Here is a 25,795-nt window from a genome sequence, read left to right on the forward strand (position 1 = left end):
AAATTTAAAAAAGTTAAGGATTAAACTTAATCAAACATTGTGGTGTACGCAGCTCACCTGATGTGTTCTGTGGCGCGGTGCTCTGTTGCCTCTAATGTTTACCGCTTTTTTACGAAAACACGTGAGTGATTTATGGCAGCCCACAGGGAATGCGAATAAAAAATAATGCTACGACGGGTAAGCGGATTGCATTAACAATTTTTGTTTACTTCTTACCGCCAATATTGAAAAGATTTTCATTTTACGATAGTGTGAAATAGTTGTAATAAGTTTCAAACACACAAAATTAATACAAAGATATCACATAAGAATACAAAAAGGGTATATTGTGAAAATGTAAAGGAAATTGTTTTTCTAAAATTGAAATAAATTCATTGCGATAAAATATCACGATCTTGAAGATCGCGATATTAATTAGTTAATATATTATTGCTTTAATTCTTTAGGTCAAAATTATAAGATATCTTCTCCCTGCTTTCTGGATTCGTACTGGAACTTTAGTATTACAGATAAATAATGCATCAAGTAAAATAAGAACCTATGCATCAATTCACATGACAGTGATTAGTACGCAGGCTGCGTCCAGTCCGCAGATGAGAGGTCAACGTCAACATAAAACTGTTATGATATGGCTTTGGCGTATTTCCCAGCGGTGCGGGGCGCGGGGAGCGCAGGCGCGGGGCGGGGGTGCGCGCCGCCCTGGGGAAATTTCCCGGCGACTCTCTGCGGGGCCTCTACAAGTTTTATGGACGCACAGCACCCCGCGCCCCTCTCCGCCCTCCCGAGCTATTTCTCCTCCCCCTACCCCGCGTACCCATCAAGTTCTTATCGTCTCACGTAACAACTCAGCCCGTCAGGATCTGCCAAATAATATAATTACCTGCCCGTCTATTGTTCATTGATTTAACCCTTAACGTTCACCCTCGCCTGTCACAAGCCTCTATTCGCTTATTTACAACTGAAACATAATATAAGCACATAAAGAATACATCAAAAAGACTTACGCGTCATAATACCAGACGGACACGTTAAGTGAAAAAGTTGATAAATAAAGCCAGCACGAATTGACCCTTTTCAAAGAGCTTACGAATGTCCGTGCGGAGCTTAAATGTTGCGTGAAATATTTGTGAAAAATTAAGATAATATTAGCGTTTTGCGCTCCGTTGCCTTTAGCCTCACTGGCTCGTATAACCTTCACGTGAAATATGGTTTAAACCGCATTAAGTTTAATTATTCTCGGGCGTCAAGTGTAAGGTAAAAAACAATTCAAGACACGGCAATTTGTTTTTATAGTCTACTTGGGACGGCAGGGGATTAACATTTTCATTGTATGTGAAATTTTAATTCGCCAACATGAGGTATGGCGGCTTAAATTGACGTGTTATTGGACCCCTGTGAGCGGAGGCTCACAGTTCGTACTCAGATGTACCAATTCCTGAAAATACGTTTTGAAATTACCGAAATCAAAGAATAGAAATATTTTACTGATAACTTATCTTTTGTGGGGGGCGCGATCGCGCTATTTAACCATTCAATTATAGCACACCAAAATAAGTAAATACGTAAATCATAAAATAAACAGATGTAATGTTCACACTAATAAAAATAGATATTAACTAAGAATAATTGTCTATTTTATAATTTCCCATTTAATAAAATGTTGCAATTTTGAACTTTGTTGTTTCATTTACGATTTCAAGAAGTTTGTAATCGATTTCTTATTTTGAACCTCAAATATTAATAAGAAAAAGGGTCTCACTCCATTTTACCCGACCGAACAGATGTCTTTTAGTATTTAATGCAATGTGATACGACTACAAGTAATATGTGGGATTATCCCACTACCGTCTATGGTCCCCTACCCGTAGCTTATAGATATACTAGGTAGGTAGTGCACGAGGCAGCGAGGCATTAGGTACCCGAGAGTACCCTGAGACTCATAGAGCCTCTCCCCGCGGGACGCATTACGGAAGTACTAGAGTGCGGGATCGATACCTTAAGTTAACAACATTACATCGCACCCGTTCACCCGTAGTCATCTGACTAACTGAACCCATTGAATGTAAATTAAAGCTCTATGATATACTCTTAATAGTTAATCGTGTCACAGTCAAAAATGTGAATAGACAAAATAAAAGATTGAAAAAAAAAAGGTAACTCTATTATTTTGGTTAAGAAACCTTGCGTTCAATTCTCAAATTAATTAGATGACATACTTAAGATATAGAATTTATTAAACTAAATGAAGACATGATAAAGTCTTATAGGACGAATTATGATGTTTTTATTACCGATTTATAGGTAGAAGTTGTCAAAATAAACGTCCATTGTGTGAATCAGATTGCAAGGGGTGTTGATTGAACAGAGATCAGTCTTAAAGGGGTCCACTTTATTCTAAACCGTAAAAGCGTTTGTTGTCTAAAACTAGTGGTTTGAAACAAATGAGTTAGGCTAAACATTGGTGGACATTAGGCCGGCTTAGGCGGGCATTGGCACTGACGAAGCACTGATATTATGCAGCCGCGGCCGCAGCAGGCCGGCAGCCGGGCGGCCGTCGCAGCGCGTCCATCACGCACGACGCGGCTCGCGCGCCCACGTCCCACCATTAATTACACAGCATGGCTAAAACTGCGACGCTATTGCAAGCGTAATCTATACGTACACACGAGTACATCGTTTAATCGTCGTCGTACAATCATTGACCGATTTTAACAATGTGAAGTGTCATTTGATTCAGTAGAGCTATTTTGTTTTGTAAATTTTTTGCATGCAAGACAAAAGTGTGTGAAGATAAAGAATCGAAAGAAAATAACAATCTTTTGGTGCTCTCCAAACAGAACGTAGGTATTGTACATTGCAAAATATTTTCCACCAAAATTACCTAAAACCGACCAAGTAACCGCTTCAAAAGCTTATACAAAAAGACTTCTTAAGAAATAATTCTGTAACGGCTCATATGATGCTCTACAATATGACTAAATATTTCGTGGAACCTATAGTTATAGCTTCAATGTCTCAAATAAAAGAACAATAAGTCAGTTTACAAGAGTTAACAACTTAACTTTATTATTTTAGTTCGTTGTAATATAAAAATATAAAGTGCTTAAAAATTACAGCACGCTTATTGATTTCCCTGATACTAAAGTTTTAAATCAAATGAAAAAAACAAACAAACTTATTTTAAATTCTTTTGAAAATTACATATTGTTTGAGAACTATACGATGTTCTTATAAGTGCAGGATATTAACGGAGTGACTCTCTCTAAATAAATAAATGCTAGTAAAAACCCTTATATCGGATTTTACTGTTAAAATAAACATTATATTTATTGCCATGTGTTATTAATGTACAAAACCTACGATTTCTACCAAATATATTATAGTTTGAGTTCTTTACTCCAAGTACTTTGGTATACCTTATTGGTAATTAATAATCGATAAGTTATAGTTAAGTATGTATAGCTAATTAGTTGTTTAACAGTAAGTACGGACTCCGAAGTCTAAACTATACTACCGTCTAATAAACTACAATAATTTGCTTACAAAACCAATATTTGTATGCGTTATTTCTTTACAATTTTAATTGCAATAAGAGAATCCTTAGTACTTCTCAAATTGTAAGTACTTAAGTATTCAATTAAAACTACACAAATATCCTAATCATAATAAGTCACAATTCCTATTAGAATCTTATTAGTAATATTAGATCTTTTATATAATTAACATTTTTAGGTCCAGCTAATCAAAATATTAGCAGTAAACAATAACTCACGTTTCAGAGATCTTGGTTTTGCTTGTTTTCTTCGTGACATGCTTCCGTATACACTTAAGCATCCAAGCACATGATAATTCTCAAATTGTTTACATCACGTTTGTCACAACACAAAACATTGAGGGATTAGCGCGTAAGTTATCGTAAAAGTATGGCGGGAAACGTGTATGCCGCGTGATAGGAGGGCGGTCGGTAAGCGCACCCCGCGCTTACTGAGCTTCCTGGCGCCCAACAAGTGGCACCAAACAATATTGTAACCGCGCAAACTCCTGCGTAAGATCGTGATGCCGCCAATTCACTTCTTGCGAGCTACGTGCTAAGCTGAGTACACACTGATAACAAAACAATATTTTTGTTAAGTCAGCTTTTAAGTTTGGTTGTGCGTTGTACAATTTCGACCGCCATATGTGGCATCTTTTAAGAACGAAATATTTTTTGTGATTCTTACGATACATGTACTCTTTTTTCTATACACAAGCCAAGAAATTTAGTAAAAATACTTATTTTTACCCGACTAACTCGGAAGAGTTCTTCTTCTATGTAAGTTTTTCATGTAATTATATGAATAATAAATTCATATAATTATTTAGCCATTACATTGTAATGGCTACAGGCGATTACAATGTAAGTTCCATTGTAATCGTCTGTAGCCTACCTAAACAACTGACCGGTTTTTGACAAATCTTTCGTTTCATATTCCAGTCTGGCGTAGTTTTTGTTTTTGTATTTTACAAATATTAGTGTTATTAAAATGGATTTTATGAGTATTATAACATACGCCATAAAGGAGACAAAAGCAAAATGTAATTATAAATTATTTTTACTAAAAAAATATTTTAAAATGCAAAGGAACTTTGCTTTTAAGTTAAGTTTTGTAGCATTCATCGGATTGCAAGAATGCATTAGCGACAAACGCCCGCGTTCATCTAGCGCGATTCATTGCATTTTGGTTGCGCCGCATTTGACAGAAATTCGAATTTCTCCCACTTGTCGTTTCGCCTAATAGTTTTCTACCAAATTACTATATATTATTTAATAAACATTTCTATAATTACTTTATACGTAACTTTTCCAAAAAATGTTTTTTAACCGTGAACAATTTTAGATATTAATCATATAACGAAACGTAATTTACGTAATCTGTTTACAAACTTCAAAATCATATGACAAATTCAAGGTCACTTACATCTTGTTTGTCAAATCAGCAAAATGTCATATGTTTGGCCATAAACTTCAAATTTGCCATTGAACTTTAAATTATATTAAATAAATCTAGTCCTAAATTTCCATCGAATAATGTAAAGTGCTCCATACTTAAATTAAAAAGATTGTGCTGTTATAAATTTAAACATGGAATTACCATTCGAAGTAAGTTGACTGATTTAATCGTAAATTACTAATCCTAAGGTTTCTTTGTCTGCCTTTTATATCATTTTTTCACGTGATTGATATCTTCCTGATAGGTATTTTTCTCTCGGAAATCAAAACATTTGACCTTTATTTGTCTTTCTTTATAATAAAAATATATGATGATGGCTTTTTTAATAAAAATTCTTGTATCTCAGATTACCAAACCAAGTAAATAAATATTATTATTGCAAATACTGTATCATTTTCCAAAATTAATTCTATAAACGTATTAGCTTATTATTACAGTTGGATTTAAGTTAGAAAACAAGTTTTTGTTAATTTATAATTATTTTTGCTGCCTAATTAGTTTTAAAATAGTTATTGATGTTAACAATTTTATATATTGCAGGTATTAGTTTACCTTTTCAAATATCTACCAAAGTCAGACAGAAAATGTGCAAGTGAGACATGTCGATCCTGGTATTTGGCTGCTAATGCCTATTGCTTCTTAAAGAATAAAGTAGTTGTTTTGTACAAATCTATAAACAGTGATGAGGATTCATCTAATCTGAGCATCTTTGAGAATTCAGCTTCTGTTTACACTAACTACTTATTCAATGAAGTGGAAATATCAAGTAAATTAAATGGATTCTGGGACAGGACAGGAGAAAACATTAAAAGCTTAACTTTTAAAAATTGTGACATGTGTGAAAAGGTGTTTGTGAATATTCTACAGAAATGTCCAAATTTAGAATCATTAAATATTGAGAGCTGCAAAGATCTTTTCATGTCTGGCCGTCTACTAGAAGGAAAAACCGATGGCTTGTTGGTAAATAATCTAGAAAATTTAAAGTCATTAAGCCTCTCCGGCAACCAGTACCTTACGGATGCATTGTTTAGCCGTTTTGTGAAAGCTGCTCCAGCTCTTGAACATTTAAATTTATCGGGTTGCTCACTGCAATTTCATTTGGGATTAGTAAAGAAATTTTATCCCAGTGGAACAAACATATTTGAGAATCCATCGGAGAGTGTGTTAACATTTTACTTTGTATTACAATTTATACTTTCTCATGCTCAAAGTATAAAAACTCTGCAGTTTTCAAGTACTCTAATAGATGGTGCTGCTTTAAAATCATTATCAGAAGCCGTAAACCTTGAATTAAATACATTGGAAGTCCATTCTTGTGATCAGCTGACTAATACGGGTATACTGGCTCTCACTACACATCAGGTTACATTAAAAGAGCTTGACATAGGTTTATGTACTAGAGTAACTGACCAATCTTTAGTTCACATTTGTAACAATTTAATTAATCTAGAAAATTTGAATATACAAAGATGCAGAGCTGTTACTGACTTAGGTATATCGGAACTACACAAATTAAAAAAATTGAAGATATTAAATATTTCACAATGCGAATTGATAACAAAAGAAGGACTTAGAAAAGGTATCTGTGCTGAAGAGAATACAGTTTTAGAAGATTTAGATATACACTCATTAAACTTGGATCAAACTGGGGTTATAATGTTATCAGAGAAGTTGCCAAATTTGCGATCGTTGGACTTAAGTTACTGTTTCAATGCTGTAACAGACGCATCTATACAAGTTGTATTTAAAAATCAAGTTTTCTTACACACTTTGAAAATCAGTCATTGTGACAAAGTGTCAGATGTAGGTTTAACTGGGATGGGCAAGTTACAGCAAGATGGTAATGATGATTCACCGATAATGTCCAACTATGATGAAGCTCCAACACATCAGAAAATACATTTAGGCTCAAGAGCTGAAGAAGAGATAGTACGAGATGCGAATAGAAAAAAAAATGTTATGAAAATGTGTGAAAATATATTAACAATGGATTCATTTACGGGTTACTCTTTGGCACGATTAAAACATCTTAGAGAACTAGATATGAGTGGTTGTAATAGAATGACTGATGTAAGTTTAAGATATGCGTTTAACTTCAAAGAGTTAGTCAATCTGAACTTCAGTAGATGCCAACAAATAACTCATGAAGGCGTTGGACATTTGGTAAGAAACTGTCCGAGTATAGAATATTTCAATTTAACTGATTGCTATAATTTAAAGGACGATGCAGTTACGGAAATCGTAAAAGGATTAAGAAGATTACAAACACTTGAATTACGGGTAAGTCATTTTAGTATCTTTTAACAATAAAAAAAGTTTGTCACTGTTGTCACCTGGAATTAAAAATATGCAAAACATTCACTTAAACATATGTATGTAAATTATCTTTACTTCATTTATCTTAATGTTGGCCTTCAAGTGAAATACACTGTTTGTTTCTAAACACTAGTGACACATAGGTCAATTTTATCTAAAATTAGAAACTTTGAGAAAATATAAGTGTTAATTATGTATTATTAATTTCCAGGGTTGCAATCAACTCACTGATAGATCATTAGAGGCTATTAGAACACATTGTGAGAAGCTCAAGTTTCTAGATGTCCAAGGCTGCAGATATATGTCTCCGGAGCTTGCCTGTGCTATCGGAGCCCTGCCAACACTGCATACCGTGCTCATGACTAAGCCGGGACCGTATATCACGGAATCTGTCAAGAACAGATCACCAGCACCAACATTTTTACCATCATTGATGAGGAAGCTACGCTTACATTGAACTGTGATAGGACCTTTAATTCAGCAGTCCAGTGAATCTGTCTCACTTGTGCGACGTCTCGAGGCGGTGTAAATGTACATGAATTATAAATTACTATCAGTTGCCCGCGACTTCGTCTGCGCGGATTTAACAAAATCTAATAATAAATGTGGGCTACATCACCCAGTGATAATAATAAGCTAATAAATAGCTTCCGTGCATTCAATGCAATCAAACAAACACAATCAAATCTTTCCTCTTTTTTATAATATTAGTATAGATTATATAAACAATATTTATAACTTGACTTATAATTCTAATTTATAATTGTAGCTATCTAGCATTACAAAAATGATGGTTTTAAAAAAATCATGAAAATGAGTGCACCTATGTAGCCACAAATTTAACAAAACATAGTAGGTCAATTTTAGTCATTCTTAATTAAAATAAAAATAAATAAATGGGGTATTATTCTGTATGAAATAGAAAAGTATACTAACCTGGAATATAAACTTCTCCGTTGTATTTTACAATATAAAATGTGTATGTGTTGTAAACCGTGCGATTCCACTGAAGAAAAGCAGTCCATATGTGTAATAGGTTAGAAAAAAATGTATTACATACCATTGCAGACTTTCTGTTGGTGTGTATTGATATCTATTTTTATAGGTGAACTTCTCAGGCCCTTTCTAGGGTCAGGCAAGCAATTTGTGTTAAATTGCAATCAAAATATTTTGTTTGGAATATTAATCAGTGAACAAAAGTGATAACTTTAAGATAAAAAAATGTATTTGTTTAATTGTTGTTACTTTGTATTTTTATGTTAACATTTATTATTTTGAGTTATAAAAAGATTATTTACTGATATTTACAATGATTTGCATTTGCTTATTAAAATTATAACTCACTTGTTTTGGTAAGCAGTACTAATAATGCTTGTAACTTTGTAACGGTCATAATTTCGTTTATGAATTATGCCGTTTTTTTTTCTATGATTGTGATATTTTAATAAACTGTGATAACAGTATATGTGGAGTGATAAATCATAGTACAATTAAAAAATATTTTGCTCTAACAAGACTTTTCATTGAAATTCATGATTAAAAGCCAGGCGCCTGTTGAGTAAAAATAGCAAACTTGATTACTATGCAAAGTTTACTAATTTTTTTTTAGATCATATTTAATCAGTGCGTTACACACATTCAGAAAAACTCTAGCAAGGCATAATAATCGACATTCAAGATGACTTTAGTAAGTGACAAAACGATGAATTGCAAGGTTCAAACGTCGGACGCACCATTTTTGGTTCGTCATTTATTCCAATAATTACCTGTCACTTGTTACCTCTTGATAAGTGATATTAAAGGTCAACAAAATAAGGTAAACGACTACGTTGAACACACTGTAAAAGTCGGGTGTAATTTAAAAAAAAACAAATATTGTGTATACAATCTTTTATTACATTAAAAATAACTTATAAGTATTTCTTTACATAGGTAAGTTATAAGCTAACTTAAAAACAAAAACTTTGTTCGTAATTCATAAAAAATGTTATAATACAATGAAACCTAATTATGTGGTACTTAAAATATAACGATACAAGCACAGATTTTGTTAATTGCTATTTTTCGTAGCGCAATTCAAAGAAATGACTAGCGCCAAAAACTTAGTCAGTAATTTGCATTTTTCCACCAAATTCTACACAAATTTCCATATTATTTGTAACGATAATCTTTACACAGATTTACAATAACAATTTAAGAGAGTAACATTACTCGTATAACAATAACAACGGAAAAATTGAAGCAATTTTTTAACATCGTATAAAATTATATACATGCCCATATTTAATTTATTTACATTTAAATACATGTATTTTTTTAATCTTATCGCATCAGTGTCATGAGTTATGATGAGTTAACATAAATTGCACATTTTTCATACAGTATCAAGTGTTACATTTTTTTCCAGATCAGTGTACAAAATAATTCACGTTGGTAAATAATTAACTTTAGTATTATAGTATTCATATGTCAGTCTGTATAATTATGGCAAAAACATAATTAAAATCTTTCATATTGTAAAAATTTGTACAATATCATTAATGTGGGACTTTAAACGTTAAAAAAAACTAGATAAGAGCTTCACATCCGTGCAAATAGGCAAAAATTATAGATTTCTTCGCTTTAGAGCCATATAAAATTTATCTTACCGTTGGTCTTAAACCAATATCTTTGTATAAAACATATCGTCATCTCTTTCTTTATCTTTTAAAAACAAAAGAGATAACAAAATGTTTTAAACGGAGATTTTGGTCTCTGAAACCCACGGTTAAGCATACAGTCTAACTAAACTACCTCTTAACATCAGCTGTTGTGTTATTATAAAAAATTTAAAAAAATCTATGGATACTTGCACGCTAATGGGTATGGGTAACATTATCATTCTCGATTAATATCCAGTCTAGTTCTAAACACTCTTTTGCCACTTCCAGAAAGGCAAAAGCCTACGATACACAATTCCCTTATACTATCTTAAAACCCTGTCACACTCATCAGCACACCATTTAATCTAAGGAATAACGATGGTTAAAAATGATAAAGCATAGAAACGGACATGTAGAAACTGACACCTACAGAAAAGATATATTGTCATCCCTTTCTTTCTCTTTGAAAAAACAAAGATAACAATATGTGAACTTTGCAATCATCGTAAATCATTTTAATCATTGACATATCAATATCGTTATATAGAAAGCTATTTATGTGTTACTATTTTATATAATATATAATAATAAAAATGCGCTGCGGCGATATCACATAAAATATATGATATTTCAAAATCATAAGATAGATAACGTTTTCACTGATGCATCAAACCCTTCTCTTCAGTGGAAAAGCACCTTAATAATTGAGAATAATTGATACCTCCTTATAGTAAATCTTTACACTTATAATTACAAATGTATACAAAAAGAAATAAATAATATATATGTATGTACATAATAATTCGCATATTCCATATGTCTCGAACAAAAATTTTTAATTTACATCAGTCAGCACTTAAATTGCCTCTTAAAGAAATAATTAACGAAAAGATTAAAAGAAATTATCGATATTAGTACCAGTTATTCTTTATTTTGTTGAGAAAATAACTTACATATTAGCATTTTTTACTCTAATATTGTTTATAAGGCACCAGTAATAGATATATGTGACTATATTATACTTAATTATCTAGCCAGCTATGATATCGTTTATAAGATAAACAAGCTAGAGGCAGGGTTCTGAGACCAATATCTCTGTATAAAACGTATCATCATCCCTGTCATCTTTGACAACAACAGAGAAAACAATATGTTCTAAATGTATATTTTGGTCTCAGAAACCAACAGTAAAGATTGTTATTTAGTTATAATTTCATTAAATTGATATATTGTCCTGTTATTAGGTGAAAAAACTTTTTTTTGCATCATCATCAGCTCACTATACTTCACCACTGAAGGGCTCGGAGCCTACCCCATGTTGTGTGATTTTTTGCATAGAAAATCAAATTAATTTACCGTTTCCTTTGCGGTAAAAATGCGTACATAAACAAAGACAATTTTTAATTAATCCACGGTTAGAAAACAAAAGAAATAATTTGTTACGTTTAAGTCTGGTAATCAAAAATTCTAAATAGGTTCTAAATACTGAAATTTTTCTAAACGCGTAAACTTAAAAAAGTGTGAACTATTTGCGGTATCAATTTACTAAGTTTCAAAATAATTAATCATCCTTGGTTTAAATAATTGCCTTGTAATGAAAACCTTCAATAGTTTAAAAAATATTTATGTATAATAAAAAAAATTGTACAATTTTGTACCAGCAAAACAATATACGAAATTGCGGTTTGTCGGCTGCAAACATGATAAAATTCCTCATGATAATGTTACCATGTTACCTCTTTGTTTAAAACCACACACTAAAAAAATCAAAGTTTCATGAATATTTGATATAAAAATTCATAAAGGATAAGTCGATAACGGTATTTTAAAGTCTTTGTTATAAAGAGAGCGGGATGTTATCAAATAGTGCACAATAACAAGACTCCGTGCAATAAGTCATCCGCCTACAAAACTACCTTTGTACAAGCACATAAGCTTTACAATGTACGTAAGACACCTATATTTCATGTAGTACATAACATTAATAAATCAATTAATATTTCGGTTTGTTATTTGATATTAAGTTTGTATAATATTATATACATAATTATAAATCAACACGCAACACGTATTCAAAAAAACTTCACTTTAAATACACTTATAAGTATTGTTTAAAGTCACTCGGGCTTTTTCCTGCGGTGTTTTTTGGCGGTACCTCAGGGTCTCGGAGTATGCTCTATGTCAACACGCGGTGTATTGAGCGTGGAACTGCTGGGGCTCGGCGCCACCGAAAGTGGAGCCTCCTGAGAGCTATCCCCCTCCAACTCGGGAAGATTTATATCTTCAAGATACGGAATATTCCCTGTATACGAGATAAGCTGATACCCTTCAGCTGAAAGTTTCCCAAAAGTTAGTGAATCATATTACAAAAAAAGTATGAAGTCGTCTGTGCTGGCAATATATAAAATATATAAGATAATTTGTAAGCAACTTACAAACAGCCGCACACATATATCCACACCGAATTACATTACTAACCGAGGGTGTCTGAGTCCCGAAATCCCCGTCAAATAAATATTGTTATCTCTGTTTTGTCAAAGACAATGACAGGGACGACGATATGTTTCATACAAAGATTTTGGTCTCAGAAACCAACGGTTTTGTATTAAACAGGGCAACAAAATATATTTTTGTATACAAATATATAGACTGTAATATAGTAATAATGTTTACATAAAATATCCAATTAAGCTTGAGATTTGATGCAATTAAAATTATAAAATATGACAACTAAAAGGCTAAAATTTGCAATCACAACACCGACCCATCAGACGAAAAGAGCTACATATCTTCAGAGATTCCATAAGAGATGTAACTTTGTCGGACAGGTCGATATGTTACCCGTTGTAGGAGAGCGACGGTATGCGTCACGACGACACAGTATCATCCAAAATTACACACAACCACTTGATACTTTCAAATAATCACTTTTGTAATTCGCTTACAACTGCGGGTAATACGCTAAGCTCAAATCAACAGCCTTACCTTAATATCTGTATTAAATATTTATACCAAAAGATGTTTCCAGCCATCTTGAAACTTTAAGTTATGTAGGTACTTTCTTCACCAATTATTTTCGAAAAAAAAAACGTGCTTCATGCATTTTCATATATAAAATAATTATAAACTTAAATAGCTTTCAATAATTAAAATAAATTACAATACGTACCCATTACATCCAAATTTATATACTAAGCATTATTGTCTCTACTTTAATGTTATTTATGTAGCTTTCTAATTAATAACAAATTACAATAACTAGATGTTAGCATCATCATTATTTGTATTTAAAAAAAAAACTAGATTTTAAGGCAACAAATAGGTCAAAACTAAAACTTACCATTTGTATGACAAATACAAGGAATAAAAGTGCAATAATCATCCATAGACAAAAATAGGCAAAAGCACTTAATAGTCTCGAGTATTTACCATAGACAAACATATGCTGTAGCAATAACAAGACAAGAACAAGAATTTATCAAGTGATTTGTAACTCATCAAATGTGTAAAAGAAAGCTACATAAAAATACATATAATACAAAAATAGGCAAATATATGAACAACATGCAAAATTACACATTAAAAAATAAACTAAAAAAAACTACGCTAATAAAGAAACTAAAGGCGTCAATAAAACAACCGGATTAAAATCAGAATGAGTACCATCGTCCTCAGAACACTGGCTCTGGGCGCGATTCTCTTCACCGCTTACATTCGATATATCACCTTTCTTCTTTGCTTCATTTCATAAAAAATATATTTCACAGGATTAGTATTGTTAAACACCTTATTACACAAATGAAATACTTATACTACAAACATATTGACCCATCTGAACAGTTAGACAAAATACATTCGAAACGGTTCCAAAGCCAACTTCAAAAATGTATGGAACTGACGTACGACAATCACGTGACTTAACGAAAGTTTTTGTTAGTTTAATAAAACTTTGAAGTTCATTATGGAATCGCTTCGGAGCGATTGTACTTTATCGAACTCCCATAAAAGATAATTGTTTGTCGAACGAATCAAAATATATATTTTTTACAAAATCCGTTTAATTTATTTAATATTGAATTAATAGAATAGTAGATATATCTTATGCAAATAATATATGAATAATAATTATTTTATATGCGTAAATAATGAGTTTACTCCAGTTTTATTGCCCATCTTAACAATTAAATAATTAATTACTGAGGTTGTATTAAAAATATATATTTAAAATAACTACCTCAGGTCTAATCACGATCGATTACAAGCTATAATCTTACATACTATGCGTGCACAATAACATAAGTCACACAACAATCTTAGATATGTATATGTATTTTATTGTAAATAAGCTGTGGTAAAAGAACTTTGGTTATGTTATTTTGCACTAATAGTATAGAAATTAAATCAACTTATTTATTATTTTTAAATTAAAAATAACGTTCCAAATATCCCAGTATTGTTAAATATGGATGTTCCAACAAACACTATCATAGTCTGTGGAGAAATAACTACCCGTGGGTTTCTGACACCAAAATCCCAGTTTAAAAAATATTGTAATCTCTGTTTTATCAAAGATTACGACAGAGATGACGATATGAACATAGGTTTTGGTTTCAGAAAGGAATAGTACGTCATTCAACAAATAAACGAAACAATCCATAATGAAACAATTGTCGATGTTTGCTTGCAATGAGGTTGCAGGTCTATGCCGGCGTCTTATCACCGCCACTGATCAGCCAATCATAATCAATCATCGGATATTGTTTTGTTGTATCTACAATTAACATAAACGTAAAATTTCACTTTTATAACATTATAAGTTCCTTACAAGTTTTCACTTATTAGTTATAACTAACCTGTACCCAAGAATCCATAATATACCTTTGACCTAATTTAAAAACCAATTATGAAAATGTTACTATATTAAGAGTGCATTAAACCTTTTTATATAGAACCTTTTAATTAGAGAAATATTTTTCTAACTCACCATTATTGTTGGCCTTTGCCCTCTCCTCACTCGGATTAAACGACAGCCCATAGAAAGGATCTTCGGAGCCGAACAACTGGAAACATTAGAAAAATTGTAATTTATACATAGTTGTAAATAAATTTCAAATCTACTACAAGAAAATCGACTACGATAAGTGTACGCACCCCATCTACATTATTAAATGATTGCTGCATTGATTGATTGGTGCAGAAATCCTTATTTCGTAGTAAATCTTAATTTAATTCACTTGTGTTATGAATAACAAATGGCCGATTAAATTTTCTATCATATAAATATATTTATTAATTTTATTATTATTTACGATATGCACAAATAGTTCCCGTTAAAATATTACTATTATTTAATGAATTTATTTATTTTTCATATTAAGTTTAATTAAGTTGAATTTATATCAAGAAATTACATAGTCATTCATGGTGTGCTGATGAAATGGAATGACGAGAGACATCGCAGGTTCTACGCCTGCATCAGCATTCTATGGACAATACAAGTTATAATGTAACATACTTTTTAATAATTATAATTAAGTTCTAACATAGAAAACAATATCAATGCTATGTCTAAATAATATCAAAGACATACGAATCCAGAACGCGACTACAGAAGTGAAATGAATTCGTTATCAACGATAATTATTATAATATAAACGAGGCATTGCGTGGCCGAGTCGGCGCGGCCGCCGCGGTATAAAATGTGACAGTAAAAGCACAAGGCCTTACACGCGCGCCCAGCACGTTGAATGCAACGTGACCTGGCGCAGTGCTGCCAACCGCACGCCGCCAAACGCCCGTGTCGCTACGCGGCAGCCGCGCTTGTGTGCCTCTACAGATGCTCACACACACTGACGCGTACAACAATTCGAATTTAGGGCGCGAAATACTTACCATATTGTTTTATTCAAATAACGCTCATTGAATAAAAAAAAGATTTTTTATTGCGAAATTATTGATTTTTTTAAATTTAATAAACATACCCCCAATAGAGTGTTTGTATCCAAGGAATAGCTGTCACTTCGTAGGAGTTCTCTTAAGGAATCTAAGTCAGTTTGCATTGTATCCAAATGGTCATCTATGTCGTTCCTGCAAATAATGTATTTATTATTATGCAATCTATGTGACTACAATATAAAAATCTCAAGAATGTTATTTTATGTAAATGTCGTTTTTGCTTACAAGTTTGCTTTTAGAGTTCGTTGTATTTTTGAAGAAAGTTAGATTTATATAGTGTTATTAATATTACATTATTTAAAAATAAATAATTTGATAAATATTATATAACTATAAACATACCAAAATATATTTATGTATAATATTATTGTACTTTGTAAATTCCTACTGGAAATATAAAATACATATGAAAACAAAATAAAAGCTGCAATCTAAGTATTCATAACAAAATATTGAGACATTTTCCCAAATAAAAATTATCTATGGCGCTAATACAGGGGTTTAGTGATGGAGGAACATCTGTCAGCTAGACTGTAATAGTGAAAAGAGCAATATAAGCCCATAAATATAATTGTTAATATTTGCTTTTTGTAGCAAGTTTACATTATTTGACATTTATATCACATACTTGTTTGAATTGGATCCAAAGTGGGATGAAAATTCATCTTGATTTTTGGCGATGTTATCTCTTCTATACCTGAATATTGAAATTACACATAAATATTGAAATAAATAAGAATAGCCTGGGATGGATTTTACGTTTGGTAAAATAAATCTCCACATTTTTAATATGTGTAATATAAAATAGCAATATTTTTTTTGTTTATAAATAAAAGGGCGTAAATGTGTTTGGTTAACTCTAAATACTTACACGGACTGGAACCTATTAACGTTTGTATTATTGTTCACCGTAGCAAGAGTCATGTTGTTCCAATCAAAGTAATCCTGTAATTCAGTCTTTATATCAGCCAAGTTTAAATCGGTTGCTTCATTATTCTTTGCTTTCTTCGTTTTCTTTGATGGCTTTGAATTTTGCAAGGATTTTTCAACTTTAATGTTTACTCCACCGAGCATTTCATCTTTGGACATGGAAACTGTTGGTTCAGTTTGTACCGCATCTTGGACTATATTCCTTATAGTAAAATCATCAGTGGATGTCACTCCAGCATCGCTTACCGAGTCATCGCTAGCAAAAATTTCAGCAGGCAATTTGAAGTCTGCCGAATTATTTATTGTGTTGTAATTACTAGGAGAGAGAAGATGTTTACCACTCGAAATTATATCTTTGTTTTTGTGTCCTTTTTCTTTTGGCTTAGAGGTACCAGGTGATGTCATGGTAACAATGTTAATTGGTTGTTCGAGAGTATTCTGCGGGATTGGAGACGTGGGTGATGGTGTTATAGGCGAAGGTGATGGCATCATAGGTGACGGTGATGTCACAACAGGTCCTGCATTTGTCACTACTTTTGTTGGTCTCACACTCTTTTTGCGATTGGCAGGGTATGTTAGCTTCCAATCTTAAAAGCAAAATAATTATTGACAATGAAATTCAATCAATTAAAGACAATTATAATTTTCTTAAGATACTAAATGTATCATTATTAGTTTTACAAAATCACAAAAATTGTTTTAAATTTTTATATAATATTTTGTGTGGTCCATTTATATAAAAAATCTTTCACTCTTACTTTTAGATTTTTTAATTCCTCACAAAGTCGCAAATAAAAGCTTTGATTATTAAGTATAATTCCTTAATCAATTAAATTAATAAACAATTTTACCTGTTTCCCCTTCATCACCATCTGCCATAGTGACATGATACTGTATAGCAGATGATGGGTCTCCTGAGTTATGACCCACAAACATTTCAGGATTTGAAGTTATATCAACTGTCACAAAGTTGGTTGGATCTAAAGAATCCTGCGAGGCATCATTATGTAACACATCATCATGTGCTAATTCATGTATTGTCGGTCCATCTTCCTATAATATAAAAGGATGTATAGATTAATTGCTACAAGATAATCTATTTACAACTAATTGTCGCCCATGACTCCATCCACACTGAATTAAAAAAATATATATTTGTAGCCTATATGTTCTTTTAGACAACATTCTAAATTCATGTCAAATTTCATCAACATCCATTCAGTCATTCTGGAGATACCTTCAAACAGACATCTATCCATTTGCATTTACAATATAAGTAAGATACTAAGGTAAAATCAAATTATAATAACATACCAAGTTATCTTCATTGATATCTTCTAAAGGAACTTCTTTGTCTAGTTTAATGTTTTTGGCTCTACTGGAGTAAGGTCCATCACTTGTAGAGACATGTGCTGCATTATTGATCATCAATTGGAAAGGTCTCTTCACGCCAACATTATTTCCATTAGCATTTGGTGCCCTAGTTGGTTGCACTAATGACATTAGGAATTGTATAAGCTAAAATTATTTTAAAACATTAATATAAAAATATTTCATTAATAATATATTATTCATATCATTAAATGACTAACATTATTAACAATTTGTTGTTGCTTGATATGCTTTTGCCTAAGAATTGCAACCTCTCTCCAAAGTGCTTCATTCTCTTGTTTCATTGCACTAAATTTAGCATCAAGACTTTCTTGTTTTCCTTTCATTTGTTTCACATCAGCCAATACTTTATTCATAAGTTCTGGCTTAAGCAATATTTTTTCACCACTTTCATTGCTAGCAACAATTGACTTTGGATTTGCAATTTTCCTCTTTATATGTTCCAACAGATATGCATGACCTCTCATAAAACATGGATGAGAAAATTCTATCTCATCCTTTTCATATCTTAATCCACCATTTTCAACAGATGTTATCTTATGAAAGCCATACATATTTAATTGCCTTATAAAGCTGGCCATATTGTTGTGCTTGTAATATAAGGGCAATAGTTCTCTAGCAAATTCAGCTTGATTTTTGATAACAAATGTTTTTCCACCCTTAAAACAAGTTTATTTTTTAGAATCATGATGAATTTTATAATGTTATGTTACAATGACATATGTAACTTTTTATTTACATTATAACTAATCACTACTACTCATATATCTCAATAGCGAACCCTTCACTTTGAACCAAGATAAAAAAAACTTGTTAACTACTTTGTTTAAAAAGAAAGTTAAATAATAATTTAACTTTAATTCGAAATGGAATAATTATTTTGTATTTTTATATAAAGACTGTAATTGTAAAAAGTGTATTATTTTATTTTAGATTACTTTAATTCAATAGTAAAATGAAGGCTTTCTTAATGTGTCTGAAGTGCTTCGCCTTAACAAACGTTCGCCCGAGGAACTGCGTGGTAGAAAACGTGACATGTAACTATTTATTTATCAAGTTTCGCAGCAGACAATCAGCTGCGTCTTAAATATGCATACAATTTTTAGGTTGTGTTATGGTTATTTTCCATTGAGAAAGTTCATTGCATCACCTTTCATCATATGTGATATTTGATAGCGATAGTAAATAACACTGTAAAAGTAAACTTAAACACTTACGGGGCTCCATGAAATCAAATTATTCGTTTCTGAATCATTAACCAATTTCCATAATTTTCCCAAGAACGCAGGGACACTAGCCCCTATTTCTACCACAGAACGCATTTTTTATATTTTATAAGTATAAACACTATTTTTGCAAAGAAATTTGTGCGGAGCGATATTTTTTATGAAATACCAATGTAACCACGAATCGCCATTTAATCACTACACATATACAACTGTATAGGTATAAAGATATGACAGTACACACAGGCCACAGATCGAATAACAACTGTAGACTTAGACTATGTTTCCACTAACCAACAAGCCGCACGTCTTGCAATTTTTTGGGGATCATCTGATGGAGTACTCATACATTAATGCACATATGTCTATCTACACAAGACATATTGCTCTCTCCCTTATTCCTTATTAAAAATAATAATATATTCGTTTTGTATGCTATTTAGCAAAATAAACTCAATGTAGGGGTCGAGCAAAAGAGCAGTGCTAATGAAATTACAGATGCACTTATACATAAGAAGTCACAGTTGTGGTCTTCTTTAAACTGTAAACTTGAAATAGTGGTTGTACGCGATCAGGCGCCTAGTTGCTTTGTGGAAATTGGCCTAAGAACTTGACAAAAGTTGAGTACCAACTAAATATTATTCACATTTCGCAATTACTGCGTTCCTTTCAATTTCAAACACATTCAATTTAATTTGGTTTTAAAAAAATAATTGAATATTGATCAAAAAACAAAAAATAATCAATTTAGTCAATTAAAATTCTTGGAATTCATTGTAACTTTTTTTTTAATTTGTATAAAATATAGATCGTAGCTCAAATTAAATTTTTAAAATGCGTGTAATGAAAATCAATATCAATCAGTTGTCAAAAATATGAAGGGTGTTGTGTTGTTCAAAGTCTAAGTTGGTTAAGCCGGAATTTCCCTTTTAATTTATTCATTTAATCACAATCCTAGTAGTCTTGGATCGTTTGGGTCGTGTTTATTTTAAAAACGACCGAAAAAAAAATATCAAAGCAAAATATTACTTGATCAGTAAACGCCGATATTAATCGAAGATGGAGGTAAGACTTATATTATATGTCAAACTATAAAAAATGCAGTTCAAAAACTAACTGAGGACGATTTCAGATTGAAATATTGACCACTGTGGGGTCAAAGTCTCTCGGCAAAATAACATTGAATGACGACGCCACTATACAAAATGTAAAAGAAAAAATTTATCAAAACCTTAAAAAATCTCTATACCCTGAAAGGCAAGCCATCAAACCGGAAGCCAAAGGAAAGTCACTTAAGGACGAAACTACCCTTAAATCGCTGAATATCCAAGATGGCTCCAAGCTCTATGTAGCGGACCTTGGTCCACAGATATCTTATAAAAACGTATTTTTAGCTGAATATGCAGGTCCATTATTTGTATATCTTTGGGTTTATCAAAGGCCATGGATCTTATATGGAGAACAGACATCATCACCAGGAACTGTTGCTAAGTATGTACTTGTTAATAAAATGATCTCTTAATAGCTAATTATAGTAGTTTCCTAGTTAAGCTAGTTAATTGTAAATTTTGCAAAATTTTACCATATTTCTTATCTATAAAATTAATATGCAGGTTATATTATTAAAATATTAACTTTTTCAGTATAGCGGCTATGTGCTGGAGTTTCCACTATGCTAAAAGACTGTTGGAGACAGTTTTTGTCCACCGTTTCTCACATGGTACTATGCCGATTCGGAACTTATTCAAAAACTGCACATATTACTGGCTGTTTGCTCTCTACATCGCCTACCATGTGAATCATCCACTCTTCACTGCACCCTGCAAAGTTTGTGTGTATGTTGGTCTTACAGGATTTGTTGTAAGTAACATTTTATATTTATCAAACTATTAAATAATGCTATAAAAAAATAATAGAACATAACTCGAATGAAAGCTTAATGCCAGTACTCTTTAAAAGACAGTAAAAGTAAATAAACACTCAATGTTATATTAATTTAAGTGATTCTGTTTTTTACACATAGCAACTAGAATAATTTGATGCTATATTGAGTTTAATGCTAATAATGTTTAAATATATTGTGTTATATAGTAAAATTATATTGTACATGTCTTGAATAAACAATTTCAAGTTGATTCGAGTACCAATCTGGTTTACATAGTAATTACCATTGAATTGCATATGAATAATTCCAGTTTATTTACTTGTAACCTTACACCTTTCAAAGCTAAGTTGTTCTTGTTGTTTTTAAAACTTGTTTGATTTTTTTAGTAGTTTTACACTAAAATGTTTTGTGGTGATAATTTAATTCTTATAACGAAGAATAACTTGTAAGGAAATTCAAATATGTGTGTGAAATCAATGATTATCAATCAACATCAATTGATCCACACTTTTTTATTTTTTTATATCATAAGGTGGCAAACAAACAAGTGGGGCCACCTGAAATCGCTGAAATAGCGAAGTGACCGTTGCCCATAGACTTACGCAATTGCATAAGCGTTGCCTACCTTTAATCGACGGAGGAGAGGATGCACAGAAAGAAAATATTTTCCCTTTCCATGCATCCTCTCATCCGGAAAGTCCACTTCCACTTCTCATCCTTTCCTTATAAGAAAAAGGGTGGGAAGGGAAAGAGGACCAAATAAGCACTGGGCCAGCATAGTTGACTAAAGTCTAGCCATCCCTGACTTAGGCTTGAGCAACTCAGTAGTACATGTAGAATGTGACAAATATATTTTTCTTTTTGCAGTTATGCGAATTAGGCAATTTGAGCATTCATTTGCTGCTAAAGAATCTTCGTCCTCCTGGTACCAAAGTGAGACGCATCCCTATGCCCGACGGAAATCCATTCTCACTGCTTTTGAATTACGTTTCATGTCCTAATTATACTTATGAGTTTGGCGCTTGGGTATTTTTCACTATTTTGACCAAATGTGCACCAGGTAAATATCAATGCTATTTTTATTTAACATGTTTGTTTCAAAACGATGTCTGTAAGTATAAATGTATTACATATTTGAATACATTCTAAATTGTATAAGTGAGAAACCTCTATAAGAGAGAATAATGAGAACGTGAGCTTGACAGATATCTCTATAAGCGAAATAAATTCGCAATCATTTGGATTCTCGCTTATTTGGTTCAACTGTATTTTCTAAAATCTACTGATATTTAAACAAAATGAATGTATAACTTTGTTTTAATAAAAATCAATGTCCATTAAAGTTAACCTTGGTAATTTTTTTCAATGTTTTAAATTATACTCCAGTCACGTTTGTAAATATGTTTGTATAATATTTAAAGGTTATCATTTTAATGAAAGGAAATATTGCACTATTTATAATAAGTTGACAATGAATCAATTTTTGCCACAAATCAATTTTACTGCTGCGTTTATGTGTTTATAAAAAAATATATTGCATCATTTTTTTTATATGTTCTGTTATAATACTGAAGTTAGCACTAAAATTAGGTAAAGAAGAAAGGTAGCTAGGTCTCTAAGGGTGGGTTTCTGAGAACAAGCTCCCCGCTTTAAACATGTTATCTGTTTGCTCAAAAGTAATGACATGGATGACAATATGTTCTATACAGAGATTTTGGGCTCAGAAACACACAGTAAATGGCTATCTAAATTGGAAGAATTGCACATGTGAAATTTGACACAGTCATTTTCTTTCTTTATATATTATGTTTGAATTCCAAACAGAACGCAAACACTAATCATAAATTATTTGTGGTAGCCCTAGCTGTTCAAGTTCAATAATAAATGGATTGTTTGTTGCTGATATGTGTTTTTTTTTTTCAGTGGGTATATTTGCTGCAGTCGGAATGTACCAGATGTCAGTGTGGGCTATCAACAAACACCGCAACTACAAGAAGGAGTTCCCCGACTATCCCAAGAACCGTAAAGCTATCCTGCCTTTTATTCTCTAAACATAATCAAATTAATTGACGTAGTTATTATAATGCAATTAAAATGAGAAATTTTCTAATATCTTTTTACTAAAAGAGCTTTATGTTGAAGAATTTTATGTTCCCTTTGATGTAAATGATGCTTTAAATTATTTATGAATAAAAACTGTTTAGGTGATGGCTTCTAATCATCAAAAGTGGGTCTCCGGGTTGGTCTCTCCTTTGTTATGTAAAGGACAATTTAGATGGGATAAAAACGTATATTAATTTCTTTTGTTATTTTTACTTATTCTATCGAAGCATTTATTAAAATTATTATTTTCTATAATTACGTTTCTTTTTTTACATTTATTTTATGAAATTGCTATTTAATTCAAAAATTAGGAGCCAGAAATTTTTAGGTACATTTTTAGCCAAGCCCAGAGTTTTAAACAAAAATATTACTCATGATAATTCATTTATTAAGACAGAAAATTATAATTTATTTATGACGAAGATAAAATTAGTTTACAAAAGATATATAAGTGATGCATGTAATCACTGATTGAACTCTGGTGGATTGCCGCAGTACTCTTCAGGGCACTGGAACTTTGCGAGCAAGCGATCATTTTCTTCCTTCAACGCTACAATTATTTCTTCCCTTTCCTGAAAATCCAGTGAAAAATGATTTCCAACTAAAACGAATCAATATTTGTATTATAATTTGGTATCTTCTAGGTATATTTAAAAAAAATGTGCCTATAGCCCACAACTCTATAGGCGAAACGAATCCAAAGCAAAATAATATGAAACTAGGATATATCCTTGATTCCTTTTAGGTTTTTAGGGAAACCTTTAGAGTCAATATGAGAGTTTAACTATGGGCTAAAAGATCGTTGTTCTGCGTCATTAAGACTTACATCAATCTTCTGTTTGAATTTCTCGTCGAGTTTCTCCCGATCCTCTGTGACCTGTTTGAGCTTCGCGCGCGCGGCTGCGGGCGGAATATAGCGCGCTGACAAACCGAGGATCGATTCCATTTGGAAACACCGGGTACGCGTAGACTTCAGCTCCGTACGTAAATTGTTGATCTCGGTCAACAAAGTGCAGTTTTCCTACACAATAAACATTCAAAATACTAAATGACATAGCGTACTTAAAACTTTCGATATGAGAAAAAGGTGGTTAGTAAAGTAGACAGAGTCATGAAAATAAGAAGCTATATAATATGAATCCAAAAGAGTTGTTACAAGACAAGCTAAAATGAGTACAAAACGTAACCTGCAATGTAAGCGTTTTGGTTCGTAAGGTAAGTAGTAGTGTTTTAACAGTGGTAGAGCCCGCTTTAACATCTTCGCACGAATCGGCCCGAATCGGCCCGACTCGCCCGGTGAAATACCACGACCACACAGAAGACAGGCGTGAAGTGGAAGCAATTCCGAGTTTCGTCTGATGAGTGTGCGTCCCGGAGGCCAACATTAGTCCTCTTTCCCTTCCCACCCTATTTCCTTATAAGGAAAGGATGGGAAGTGGAAGTGGACTTTCCGGAAAGGGAAAATATTTTCTTTCTGTCCATCGTCTTCTCCGTCGATTAAAGGTAGGCAACGCATATGCAATTGCGTATGTCTATGGGCAACGGTCACTTCGCTATTTCAGCGATTTCAGGTAGCCGCTCGCTCGTTTGCCAACTTTTGAATTAAAAAAAAATGAACGATGCTTCGAAGTTCTGTTGCGAACTTGACGGATTAACAATCAAATTCGTGTTATTAATGAAAAGATCGAACACAAGAGTCGCAAGAGACTTACATCCATAATTTTAGTGATATCACTCTTCGATCCCCCGAGTGATTTGGCGAGGTTGGCTTTGAGCGAAGCGATCTGCTTCTCGAGGTGGTCTCTCTGCCGGTTGAATTCTCTGACAGCCTCGTCCTCAGCCGCACGACCTCGGATAAAGTCCTCATCCTCTACATACTTATGGAATAGTCCCTGGAATTTTATCCGATAAAATATGTCCATCAAAGAACCGAACAAAACCGAAAATAGTTTGTTTGAATTCATTATAATTCTCATACAAAGTCATACACATCTCTCAAGATAATATTTCTACTGTAAACAATTTTTGTATGTACTTATCATTGAAACGTAGTCATTGGAATGACGATGATTATAGAGCGGTAGGGAAAATAACGTTATTCCTCTTAATTAACATATAAATTACTAATTACCTTAACGCTTGACTTTAGTTTTGTCGGATCTTGCAGGTTCGCCGACATGTTGTGAAGGTCAATTTTAATTTTCTTCAACGTGTTCTTAAACGTCAAGTTTCTGTTCGCTTCAGCTAAATAATCCTTTTTCGCGGACGCTAATTTTTCGTTCAATTGATTGATATTAAGCTCTGTAATTTAAACGGTAGAAAAAATAAATAATGTTTCAAATAGAAAAGTCCTTT

General features: G+C 32.3%; 5 protein-coding genes across 13 annotated transcripts in view; 2 read left to right on the forward strand and 3 right to left on the reverse strand.

Moving 5' to 3' along the window:
* L (zinc finger protein Lobe) overlaps positions 1–3,965 on the reverse strand; it is a 46,606-nt gene extending 42,641 nt beyond the window's left edge. The window contains exon 1 of the mRNA XM_013320309.1: positions 3,773–3,965. Coding sequence (XP_013175763.1) covers positions 3,773–3,812 — 40 coding nt within the window. The 5' untranslated portion in view covers positions 3,813–3,965. The remainder of the gene's footprint in view (positions 1–3,772) is intronic.
* Positions 3,966–4,982: 1,017 nt separating this feature from the next.
* LOC106124773 (uncharacterized F-box/LRR-repeat protein C02F5.7) lies at positions 4,983–9,130 on the forward strand. Its single transcript, XM_013321735.1, has 3 exons — positions 4,983–5,140; positions 5,532–7,271; positions 7,519–9,130. Exons 1-3 carry the CDS (start codon positions 5,123–5,125, stop codon positions 7,762–7,764), a joined length of 2,004 nt encoding a protein of 667 aa, XP_013177189.1. The 5' UTR covers positions 4,983–5,122; the 3' UTR covers positions 7,765–9,130.
* A 2,099-nt stretch (positions 9,131–11,229) lies between these two features.
* Positions 11,230–19,683, reverse strand: Hsf (Heat shock factor). Of its 7 annotated transcripts, XM_013321290.1 has the most exons (11): positions 19,444–19,683; positions 18,427–18,885; positions 18,149–18,352; positions 17,686–17,887; positions 16,776–17,421; positions 16,533–16,601; positions 15,931–16,036; positions 15,361–15,432; positions 14,934–15,009; positions 13,613–13,687; positions 11,230–12,281 (listed from the first exon to the last, which is right to left on the reverse strand). In XM_013321290.1, exons 1-11 carry the CDS (start codon positions 19,546–19,548, stop codon positions 12,106–12,108), a joined length of 2,190 nt encoding a protein of 729 aa, XP_013176744.1. In that variant the 5' UTR covers positions 19,549–19,683; the 3' UTR covers positions 11,230–12,105. The 7 variants fall into 7 exon arrangements, with proteins under 7 accessions (XP_013176744.1, XP_013176745.1, XP_013176746.1 ...); XM_013321291.1 differs by lacking the exon at positions 16,533–16,601; XM_013321292.1 differs by lacking the exon at positions 15,361–15,432.
* A 633-nt stretch (positions 19,684–20,316) lies between these two features.
* Sc2 (trans-2,3-enoyl-CoA reductase Sc2) lies at positions 20,317–23,692 on the forward strand. The gene is made up of 5 exons (XM_013321848.1): positions 20,317–20,517; positions 20,585–20,943; positions 21,096–21,312; positions 22,205–22,397; positions 23,261–23,692. Exons 1-5 carry the CDS (start codon positions 20,512–20,514, stop codon positions 23,386–23,388), a joined length of 903 nt encoding a protein of 300 aa, XP_013177302.1. The 5' UTR covers positions 20,317–20,511; the 3' UTR covers positions 23,389–23,692.
* Positions 23,693–23,811: 119 nt separating this feature from the next.
* tous (testes of unusual size) overlaps positions 23,812–25,795 on the reverse strand; it is an 8,300-nt gene continuing 6,316 nt past the window's right edge. For 2 of the 3 annotated variants that reach the window (XM_013322008.1, XM_013322007.1), the window contains exons 19-22: positions 25,572–25,741; positions 25,153–25,332; positions 24,267–24,461; positions 23,812–24,012 (exon numbers count right to left, since the gene is read on the reverse strand). In XM_013322008.1, the coding sequence (XP_013177462.1) occupies positions 23,905–24,012; positions 24,267–24,461; positions 25,153–25,332; positions 25,572–25,741 (653 nt within the window). In that variant the 3' untranslated portion in view covers positions 23,812–23,904. Of the gene's footprint in view, positions 24,013–24,266; positions 24,462–25,152; positions 25,333–25,571; positions 25,742–25,795 lie in introns of those variants that run through there. The other variant, XM_013322009.1, reaches the window with a different exon arrangement.

Source organism: Papilio xuthus, unplaced genomic scaffold, assembly GCF_000836235.2.
Source record: "Papilio xuthus unplaced genomic scaffold, Pxut_1.1 DF825946.1, whole genome shotgun sequence".
Taxonomy (NCBI): Eukaryota; Metazoa; Arthropoda; class Insecta; order Lepidoptera; family Papilionidae; genus Papilio; species Papilio xuthus.

Bases quoted from the DNA above. Each gene is read 5' to 3' on its own strand.
- Sc2 (XM_013321848.1), top strand. The intron at 20,944-21,095 runs GTATGTACTTGT...TAACTTTTTCAG, and splicing joins TCACCAGGAACTGTTGCTAA to TATAGCGGCTATGTGCTGGA. The intron at 22,398-23,260 runs GTAAATATCAAT...TTTTTTTTTCAG, and splicing joins TTTGACCAAATGTGCACCAG to TGGGTATATTTGCTGCAGTC.
- Hsf (XM_013321290.1), bottom strand. From the start codon at position 19,548: ATGCGTTCTGTGGTAGAAATAGGGGCTAGTGTCCCTGCGTTCTTGGGA. The intron at 17,888-18,148 runs GTATGTTATTAT...TTTATATTATAG, and splicing joins ATATCAATGAAGATAACTTG to GAAGATGGACCGACAATACA. The intron at 16,602-16,775 runs GTAAGTATTTAG...TTCAATATTCAG, and splicing joins GTTAATAGGTTCCAGTCCGT to GTATAGAAGAGATAACATCG.
- LOC106124773 (XM_013321735.1), top strand. The intron at 7,272-7,518 runs GTAAGTCATTTT...ATTAATTTCCAG, and splicing joins TACAAACACTTGAATTACGG to GGTTGCAATCAACTCACTGA.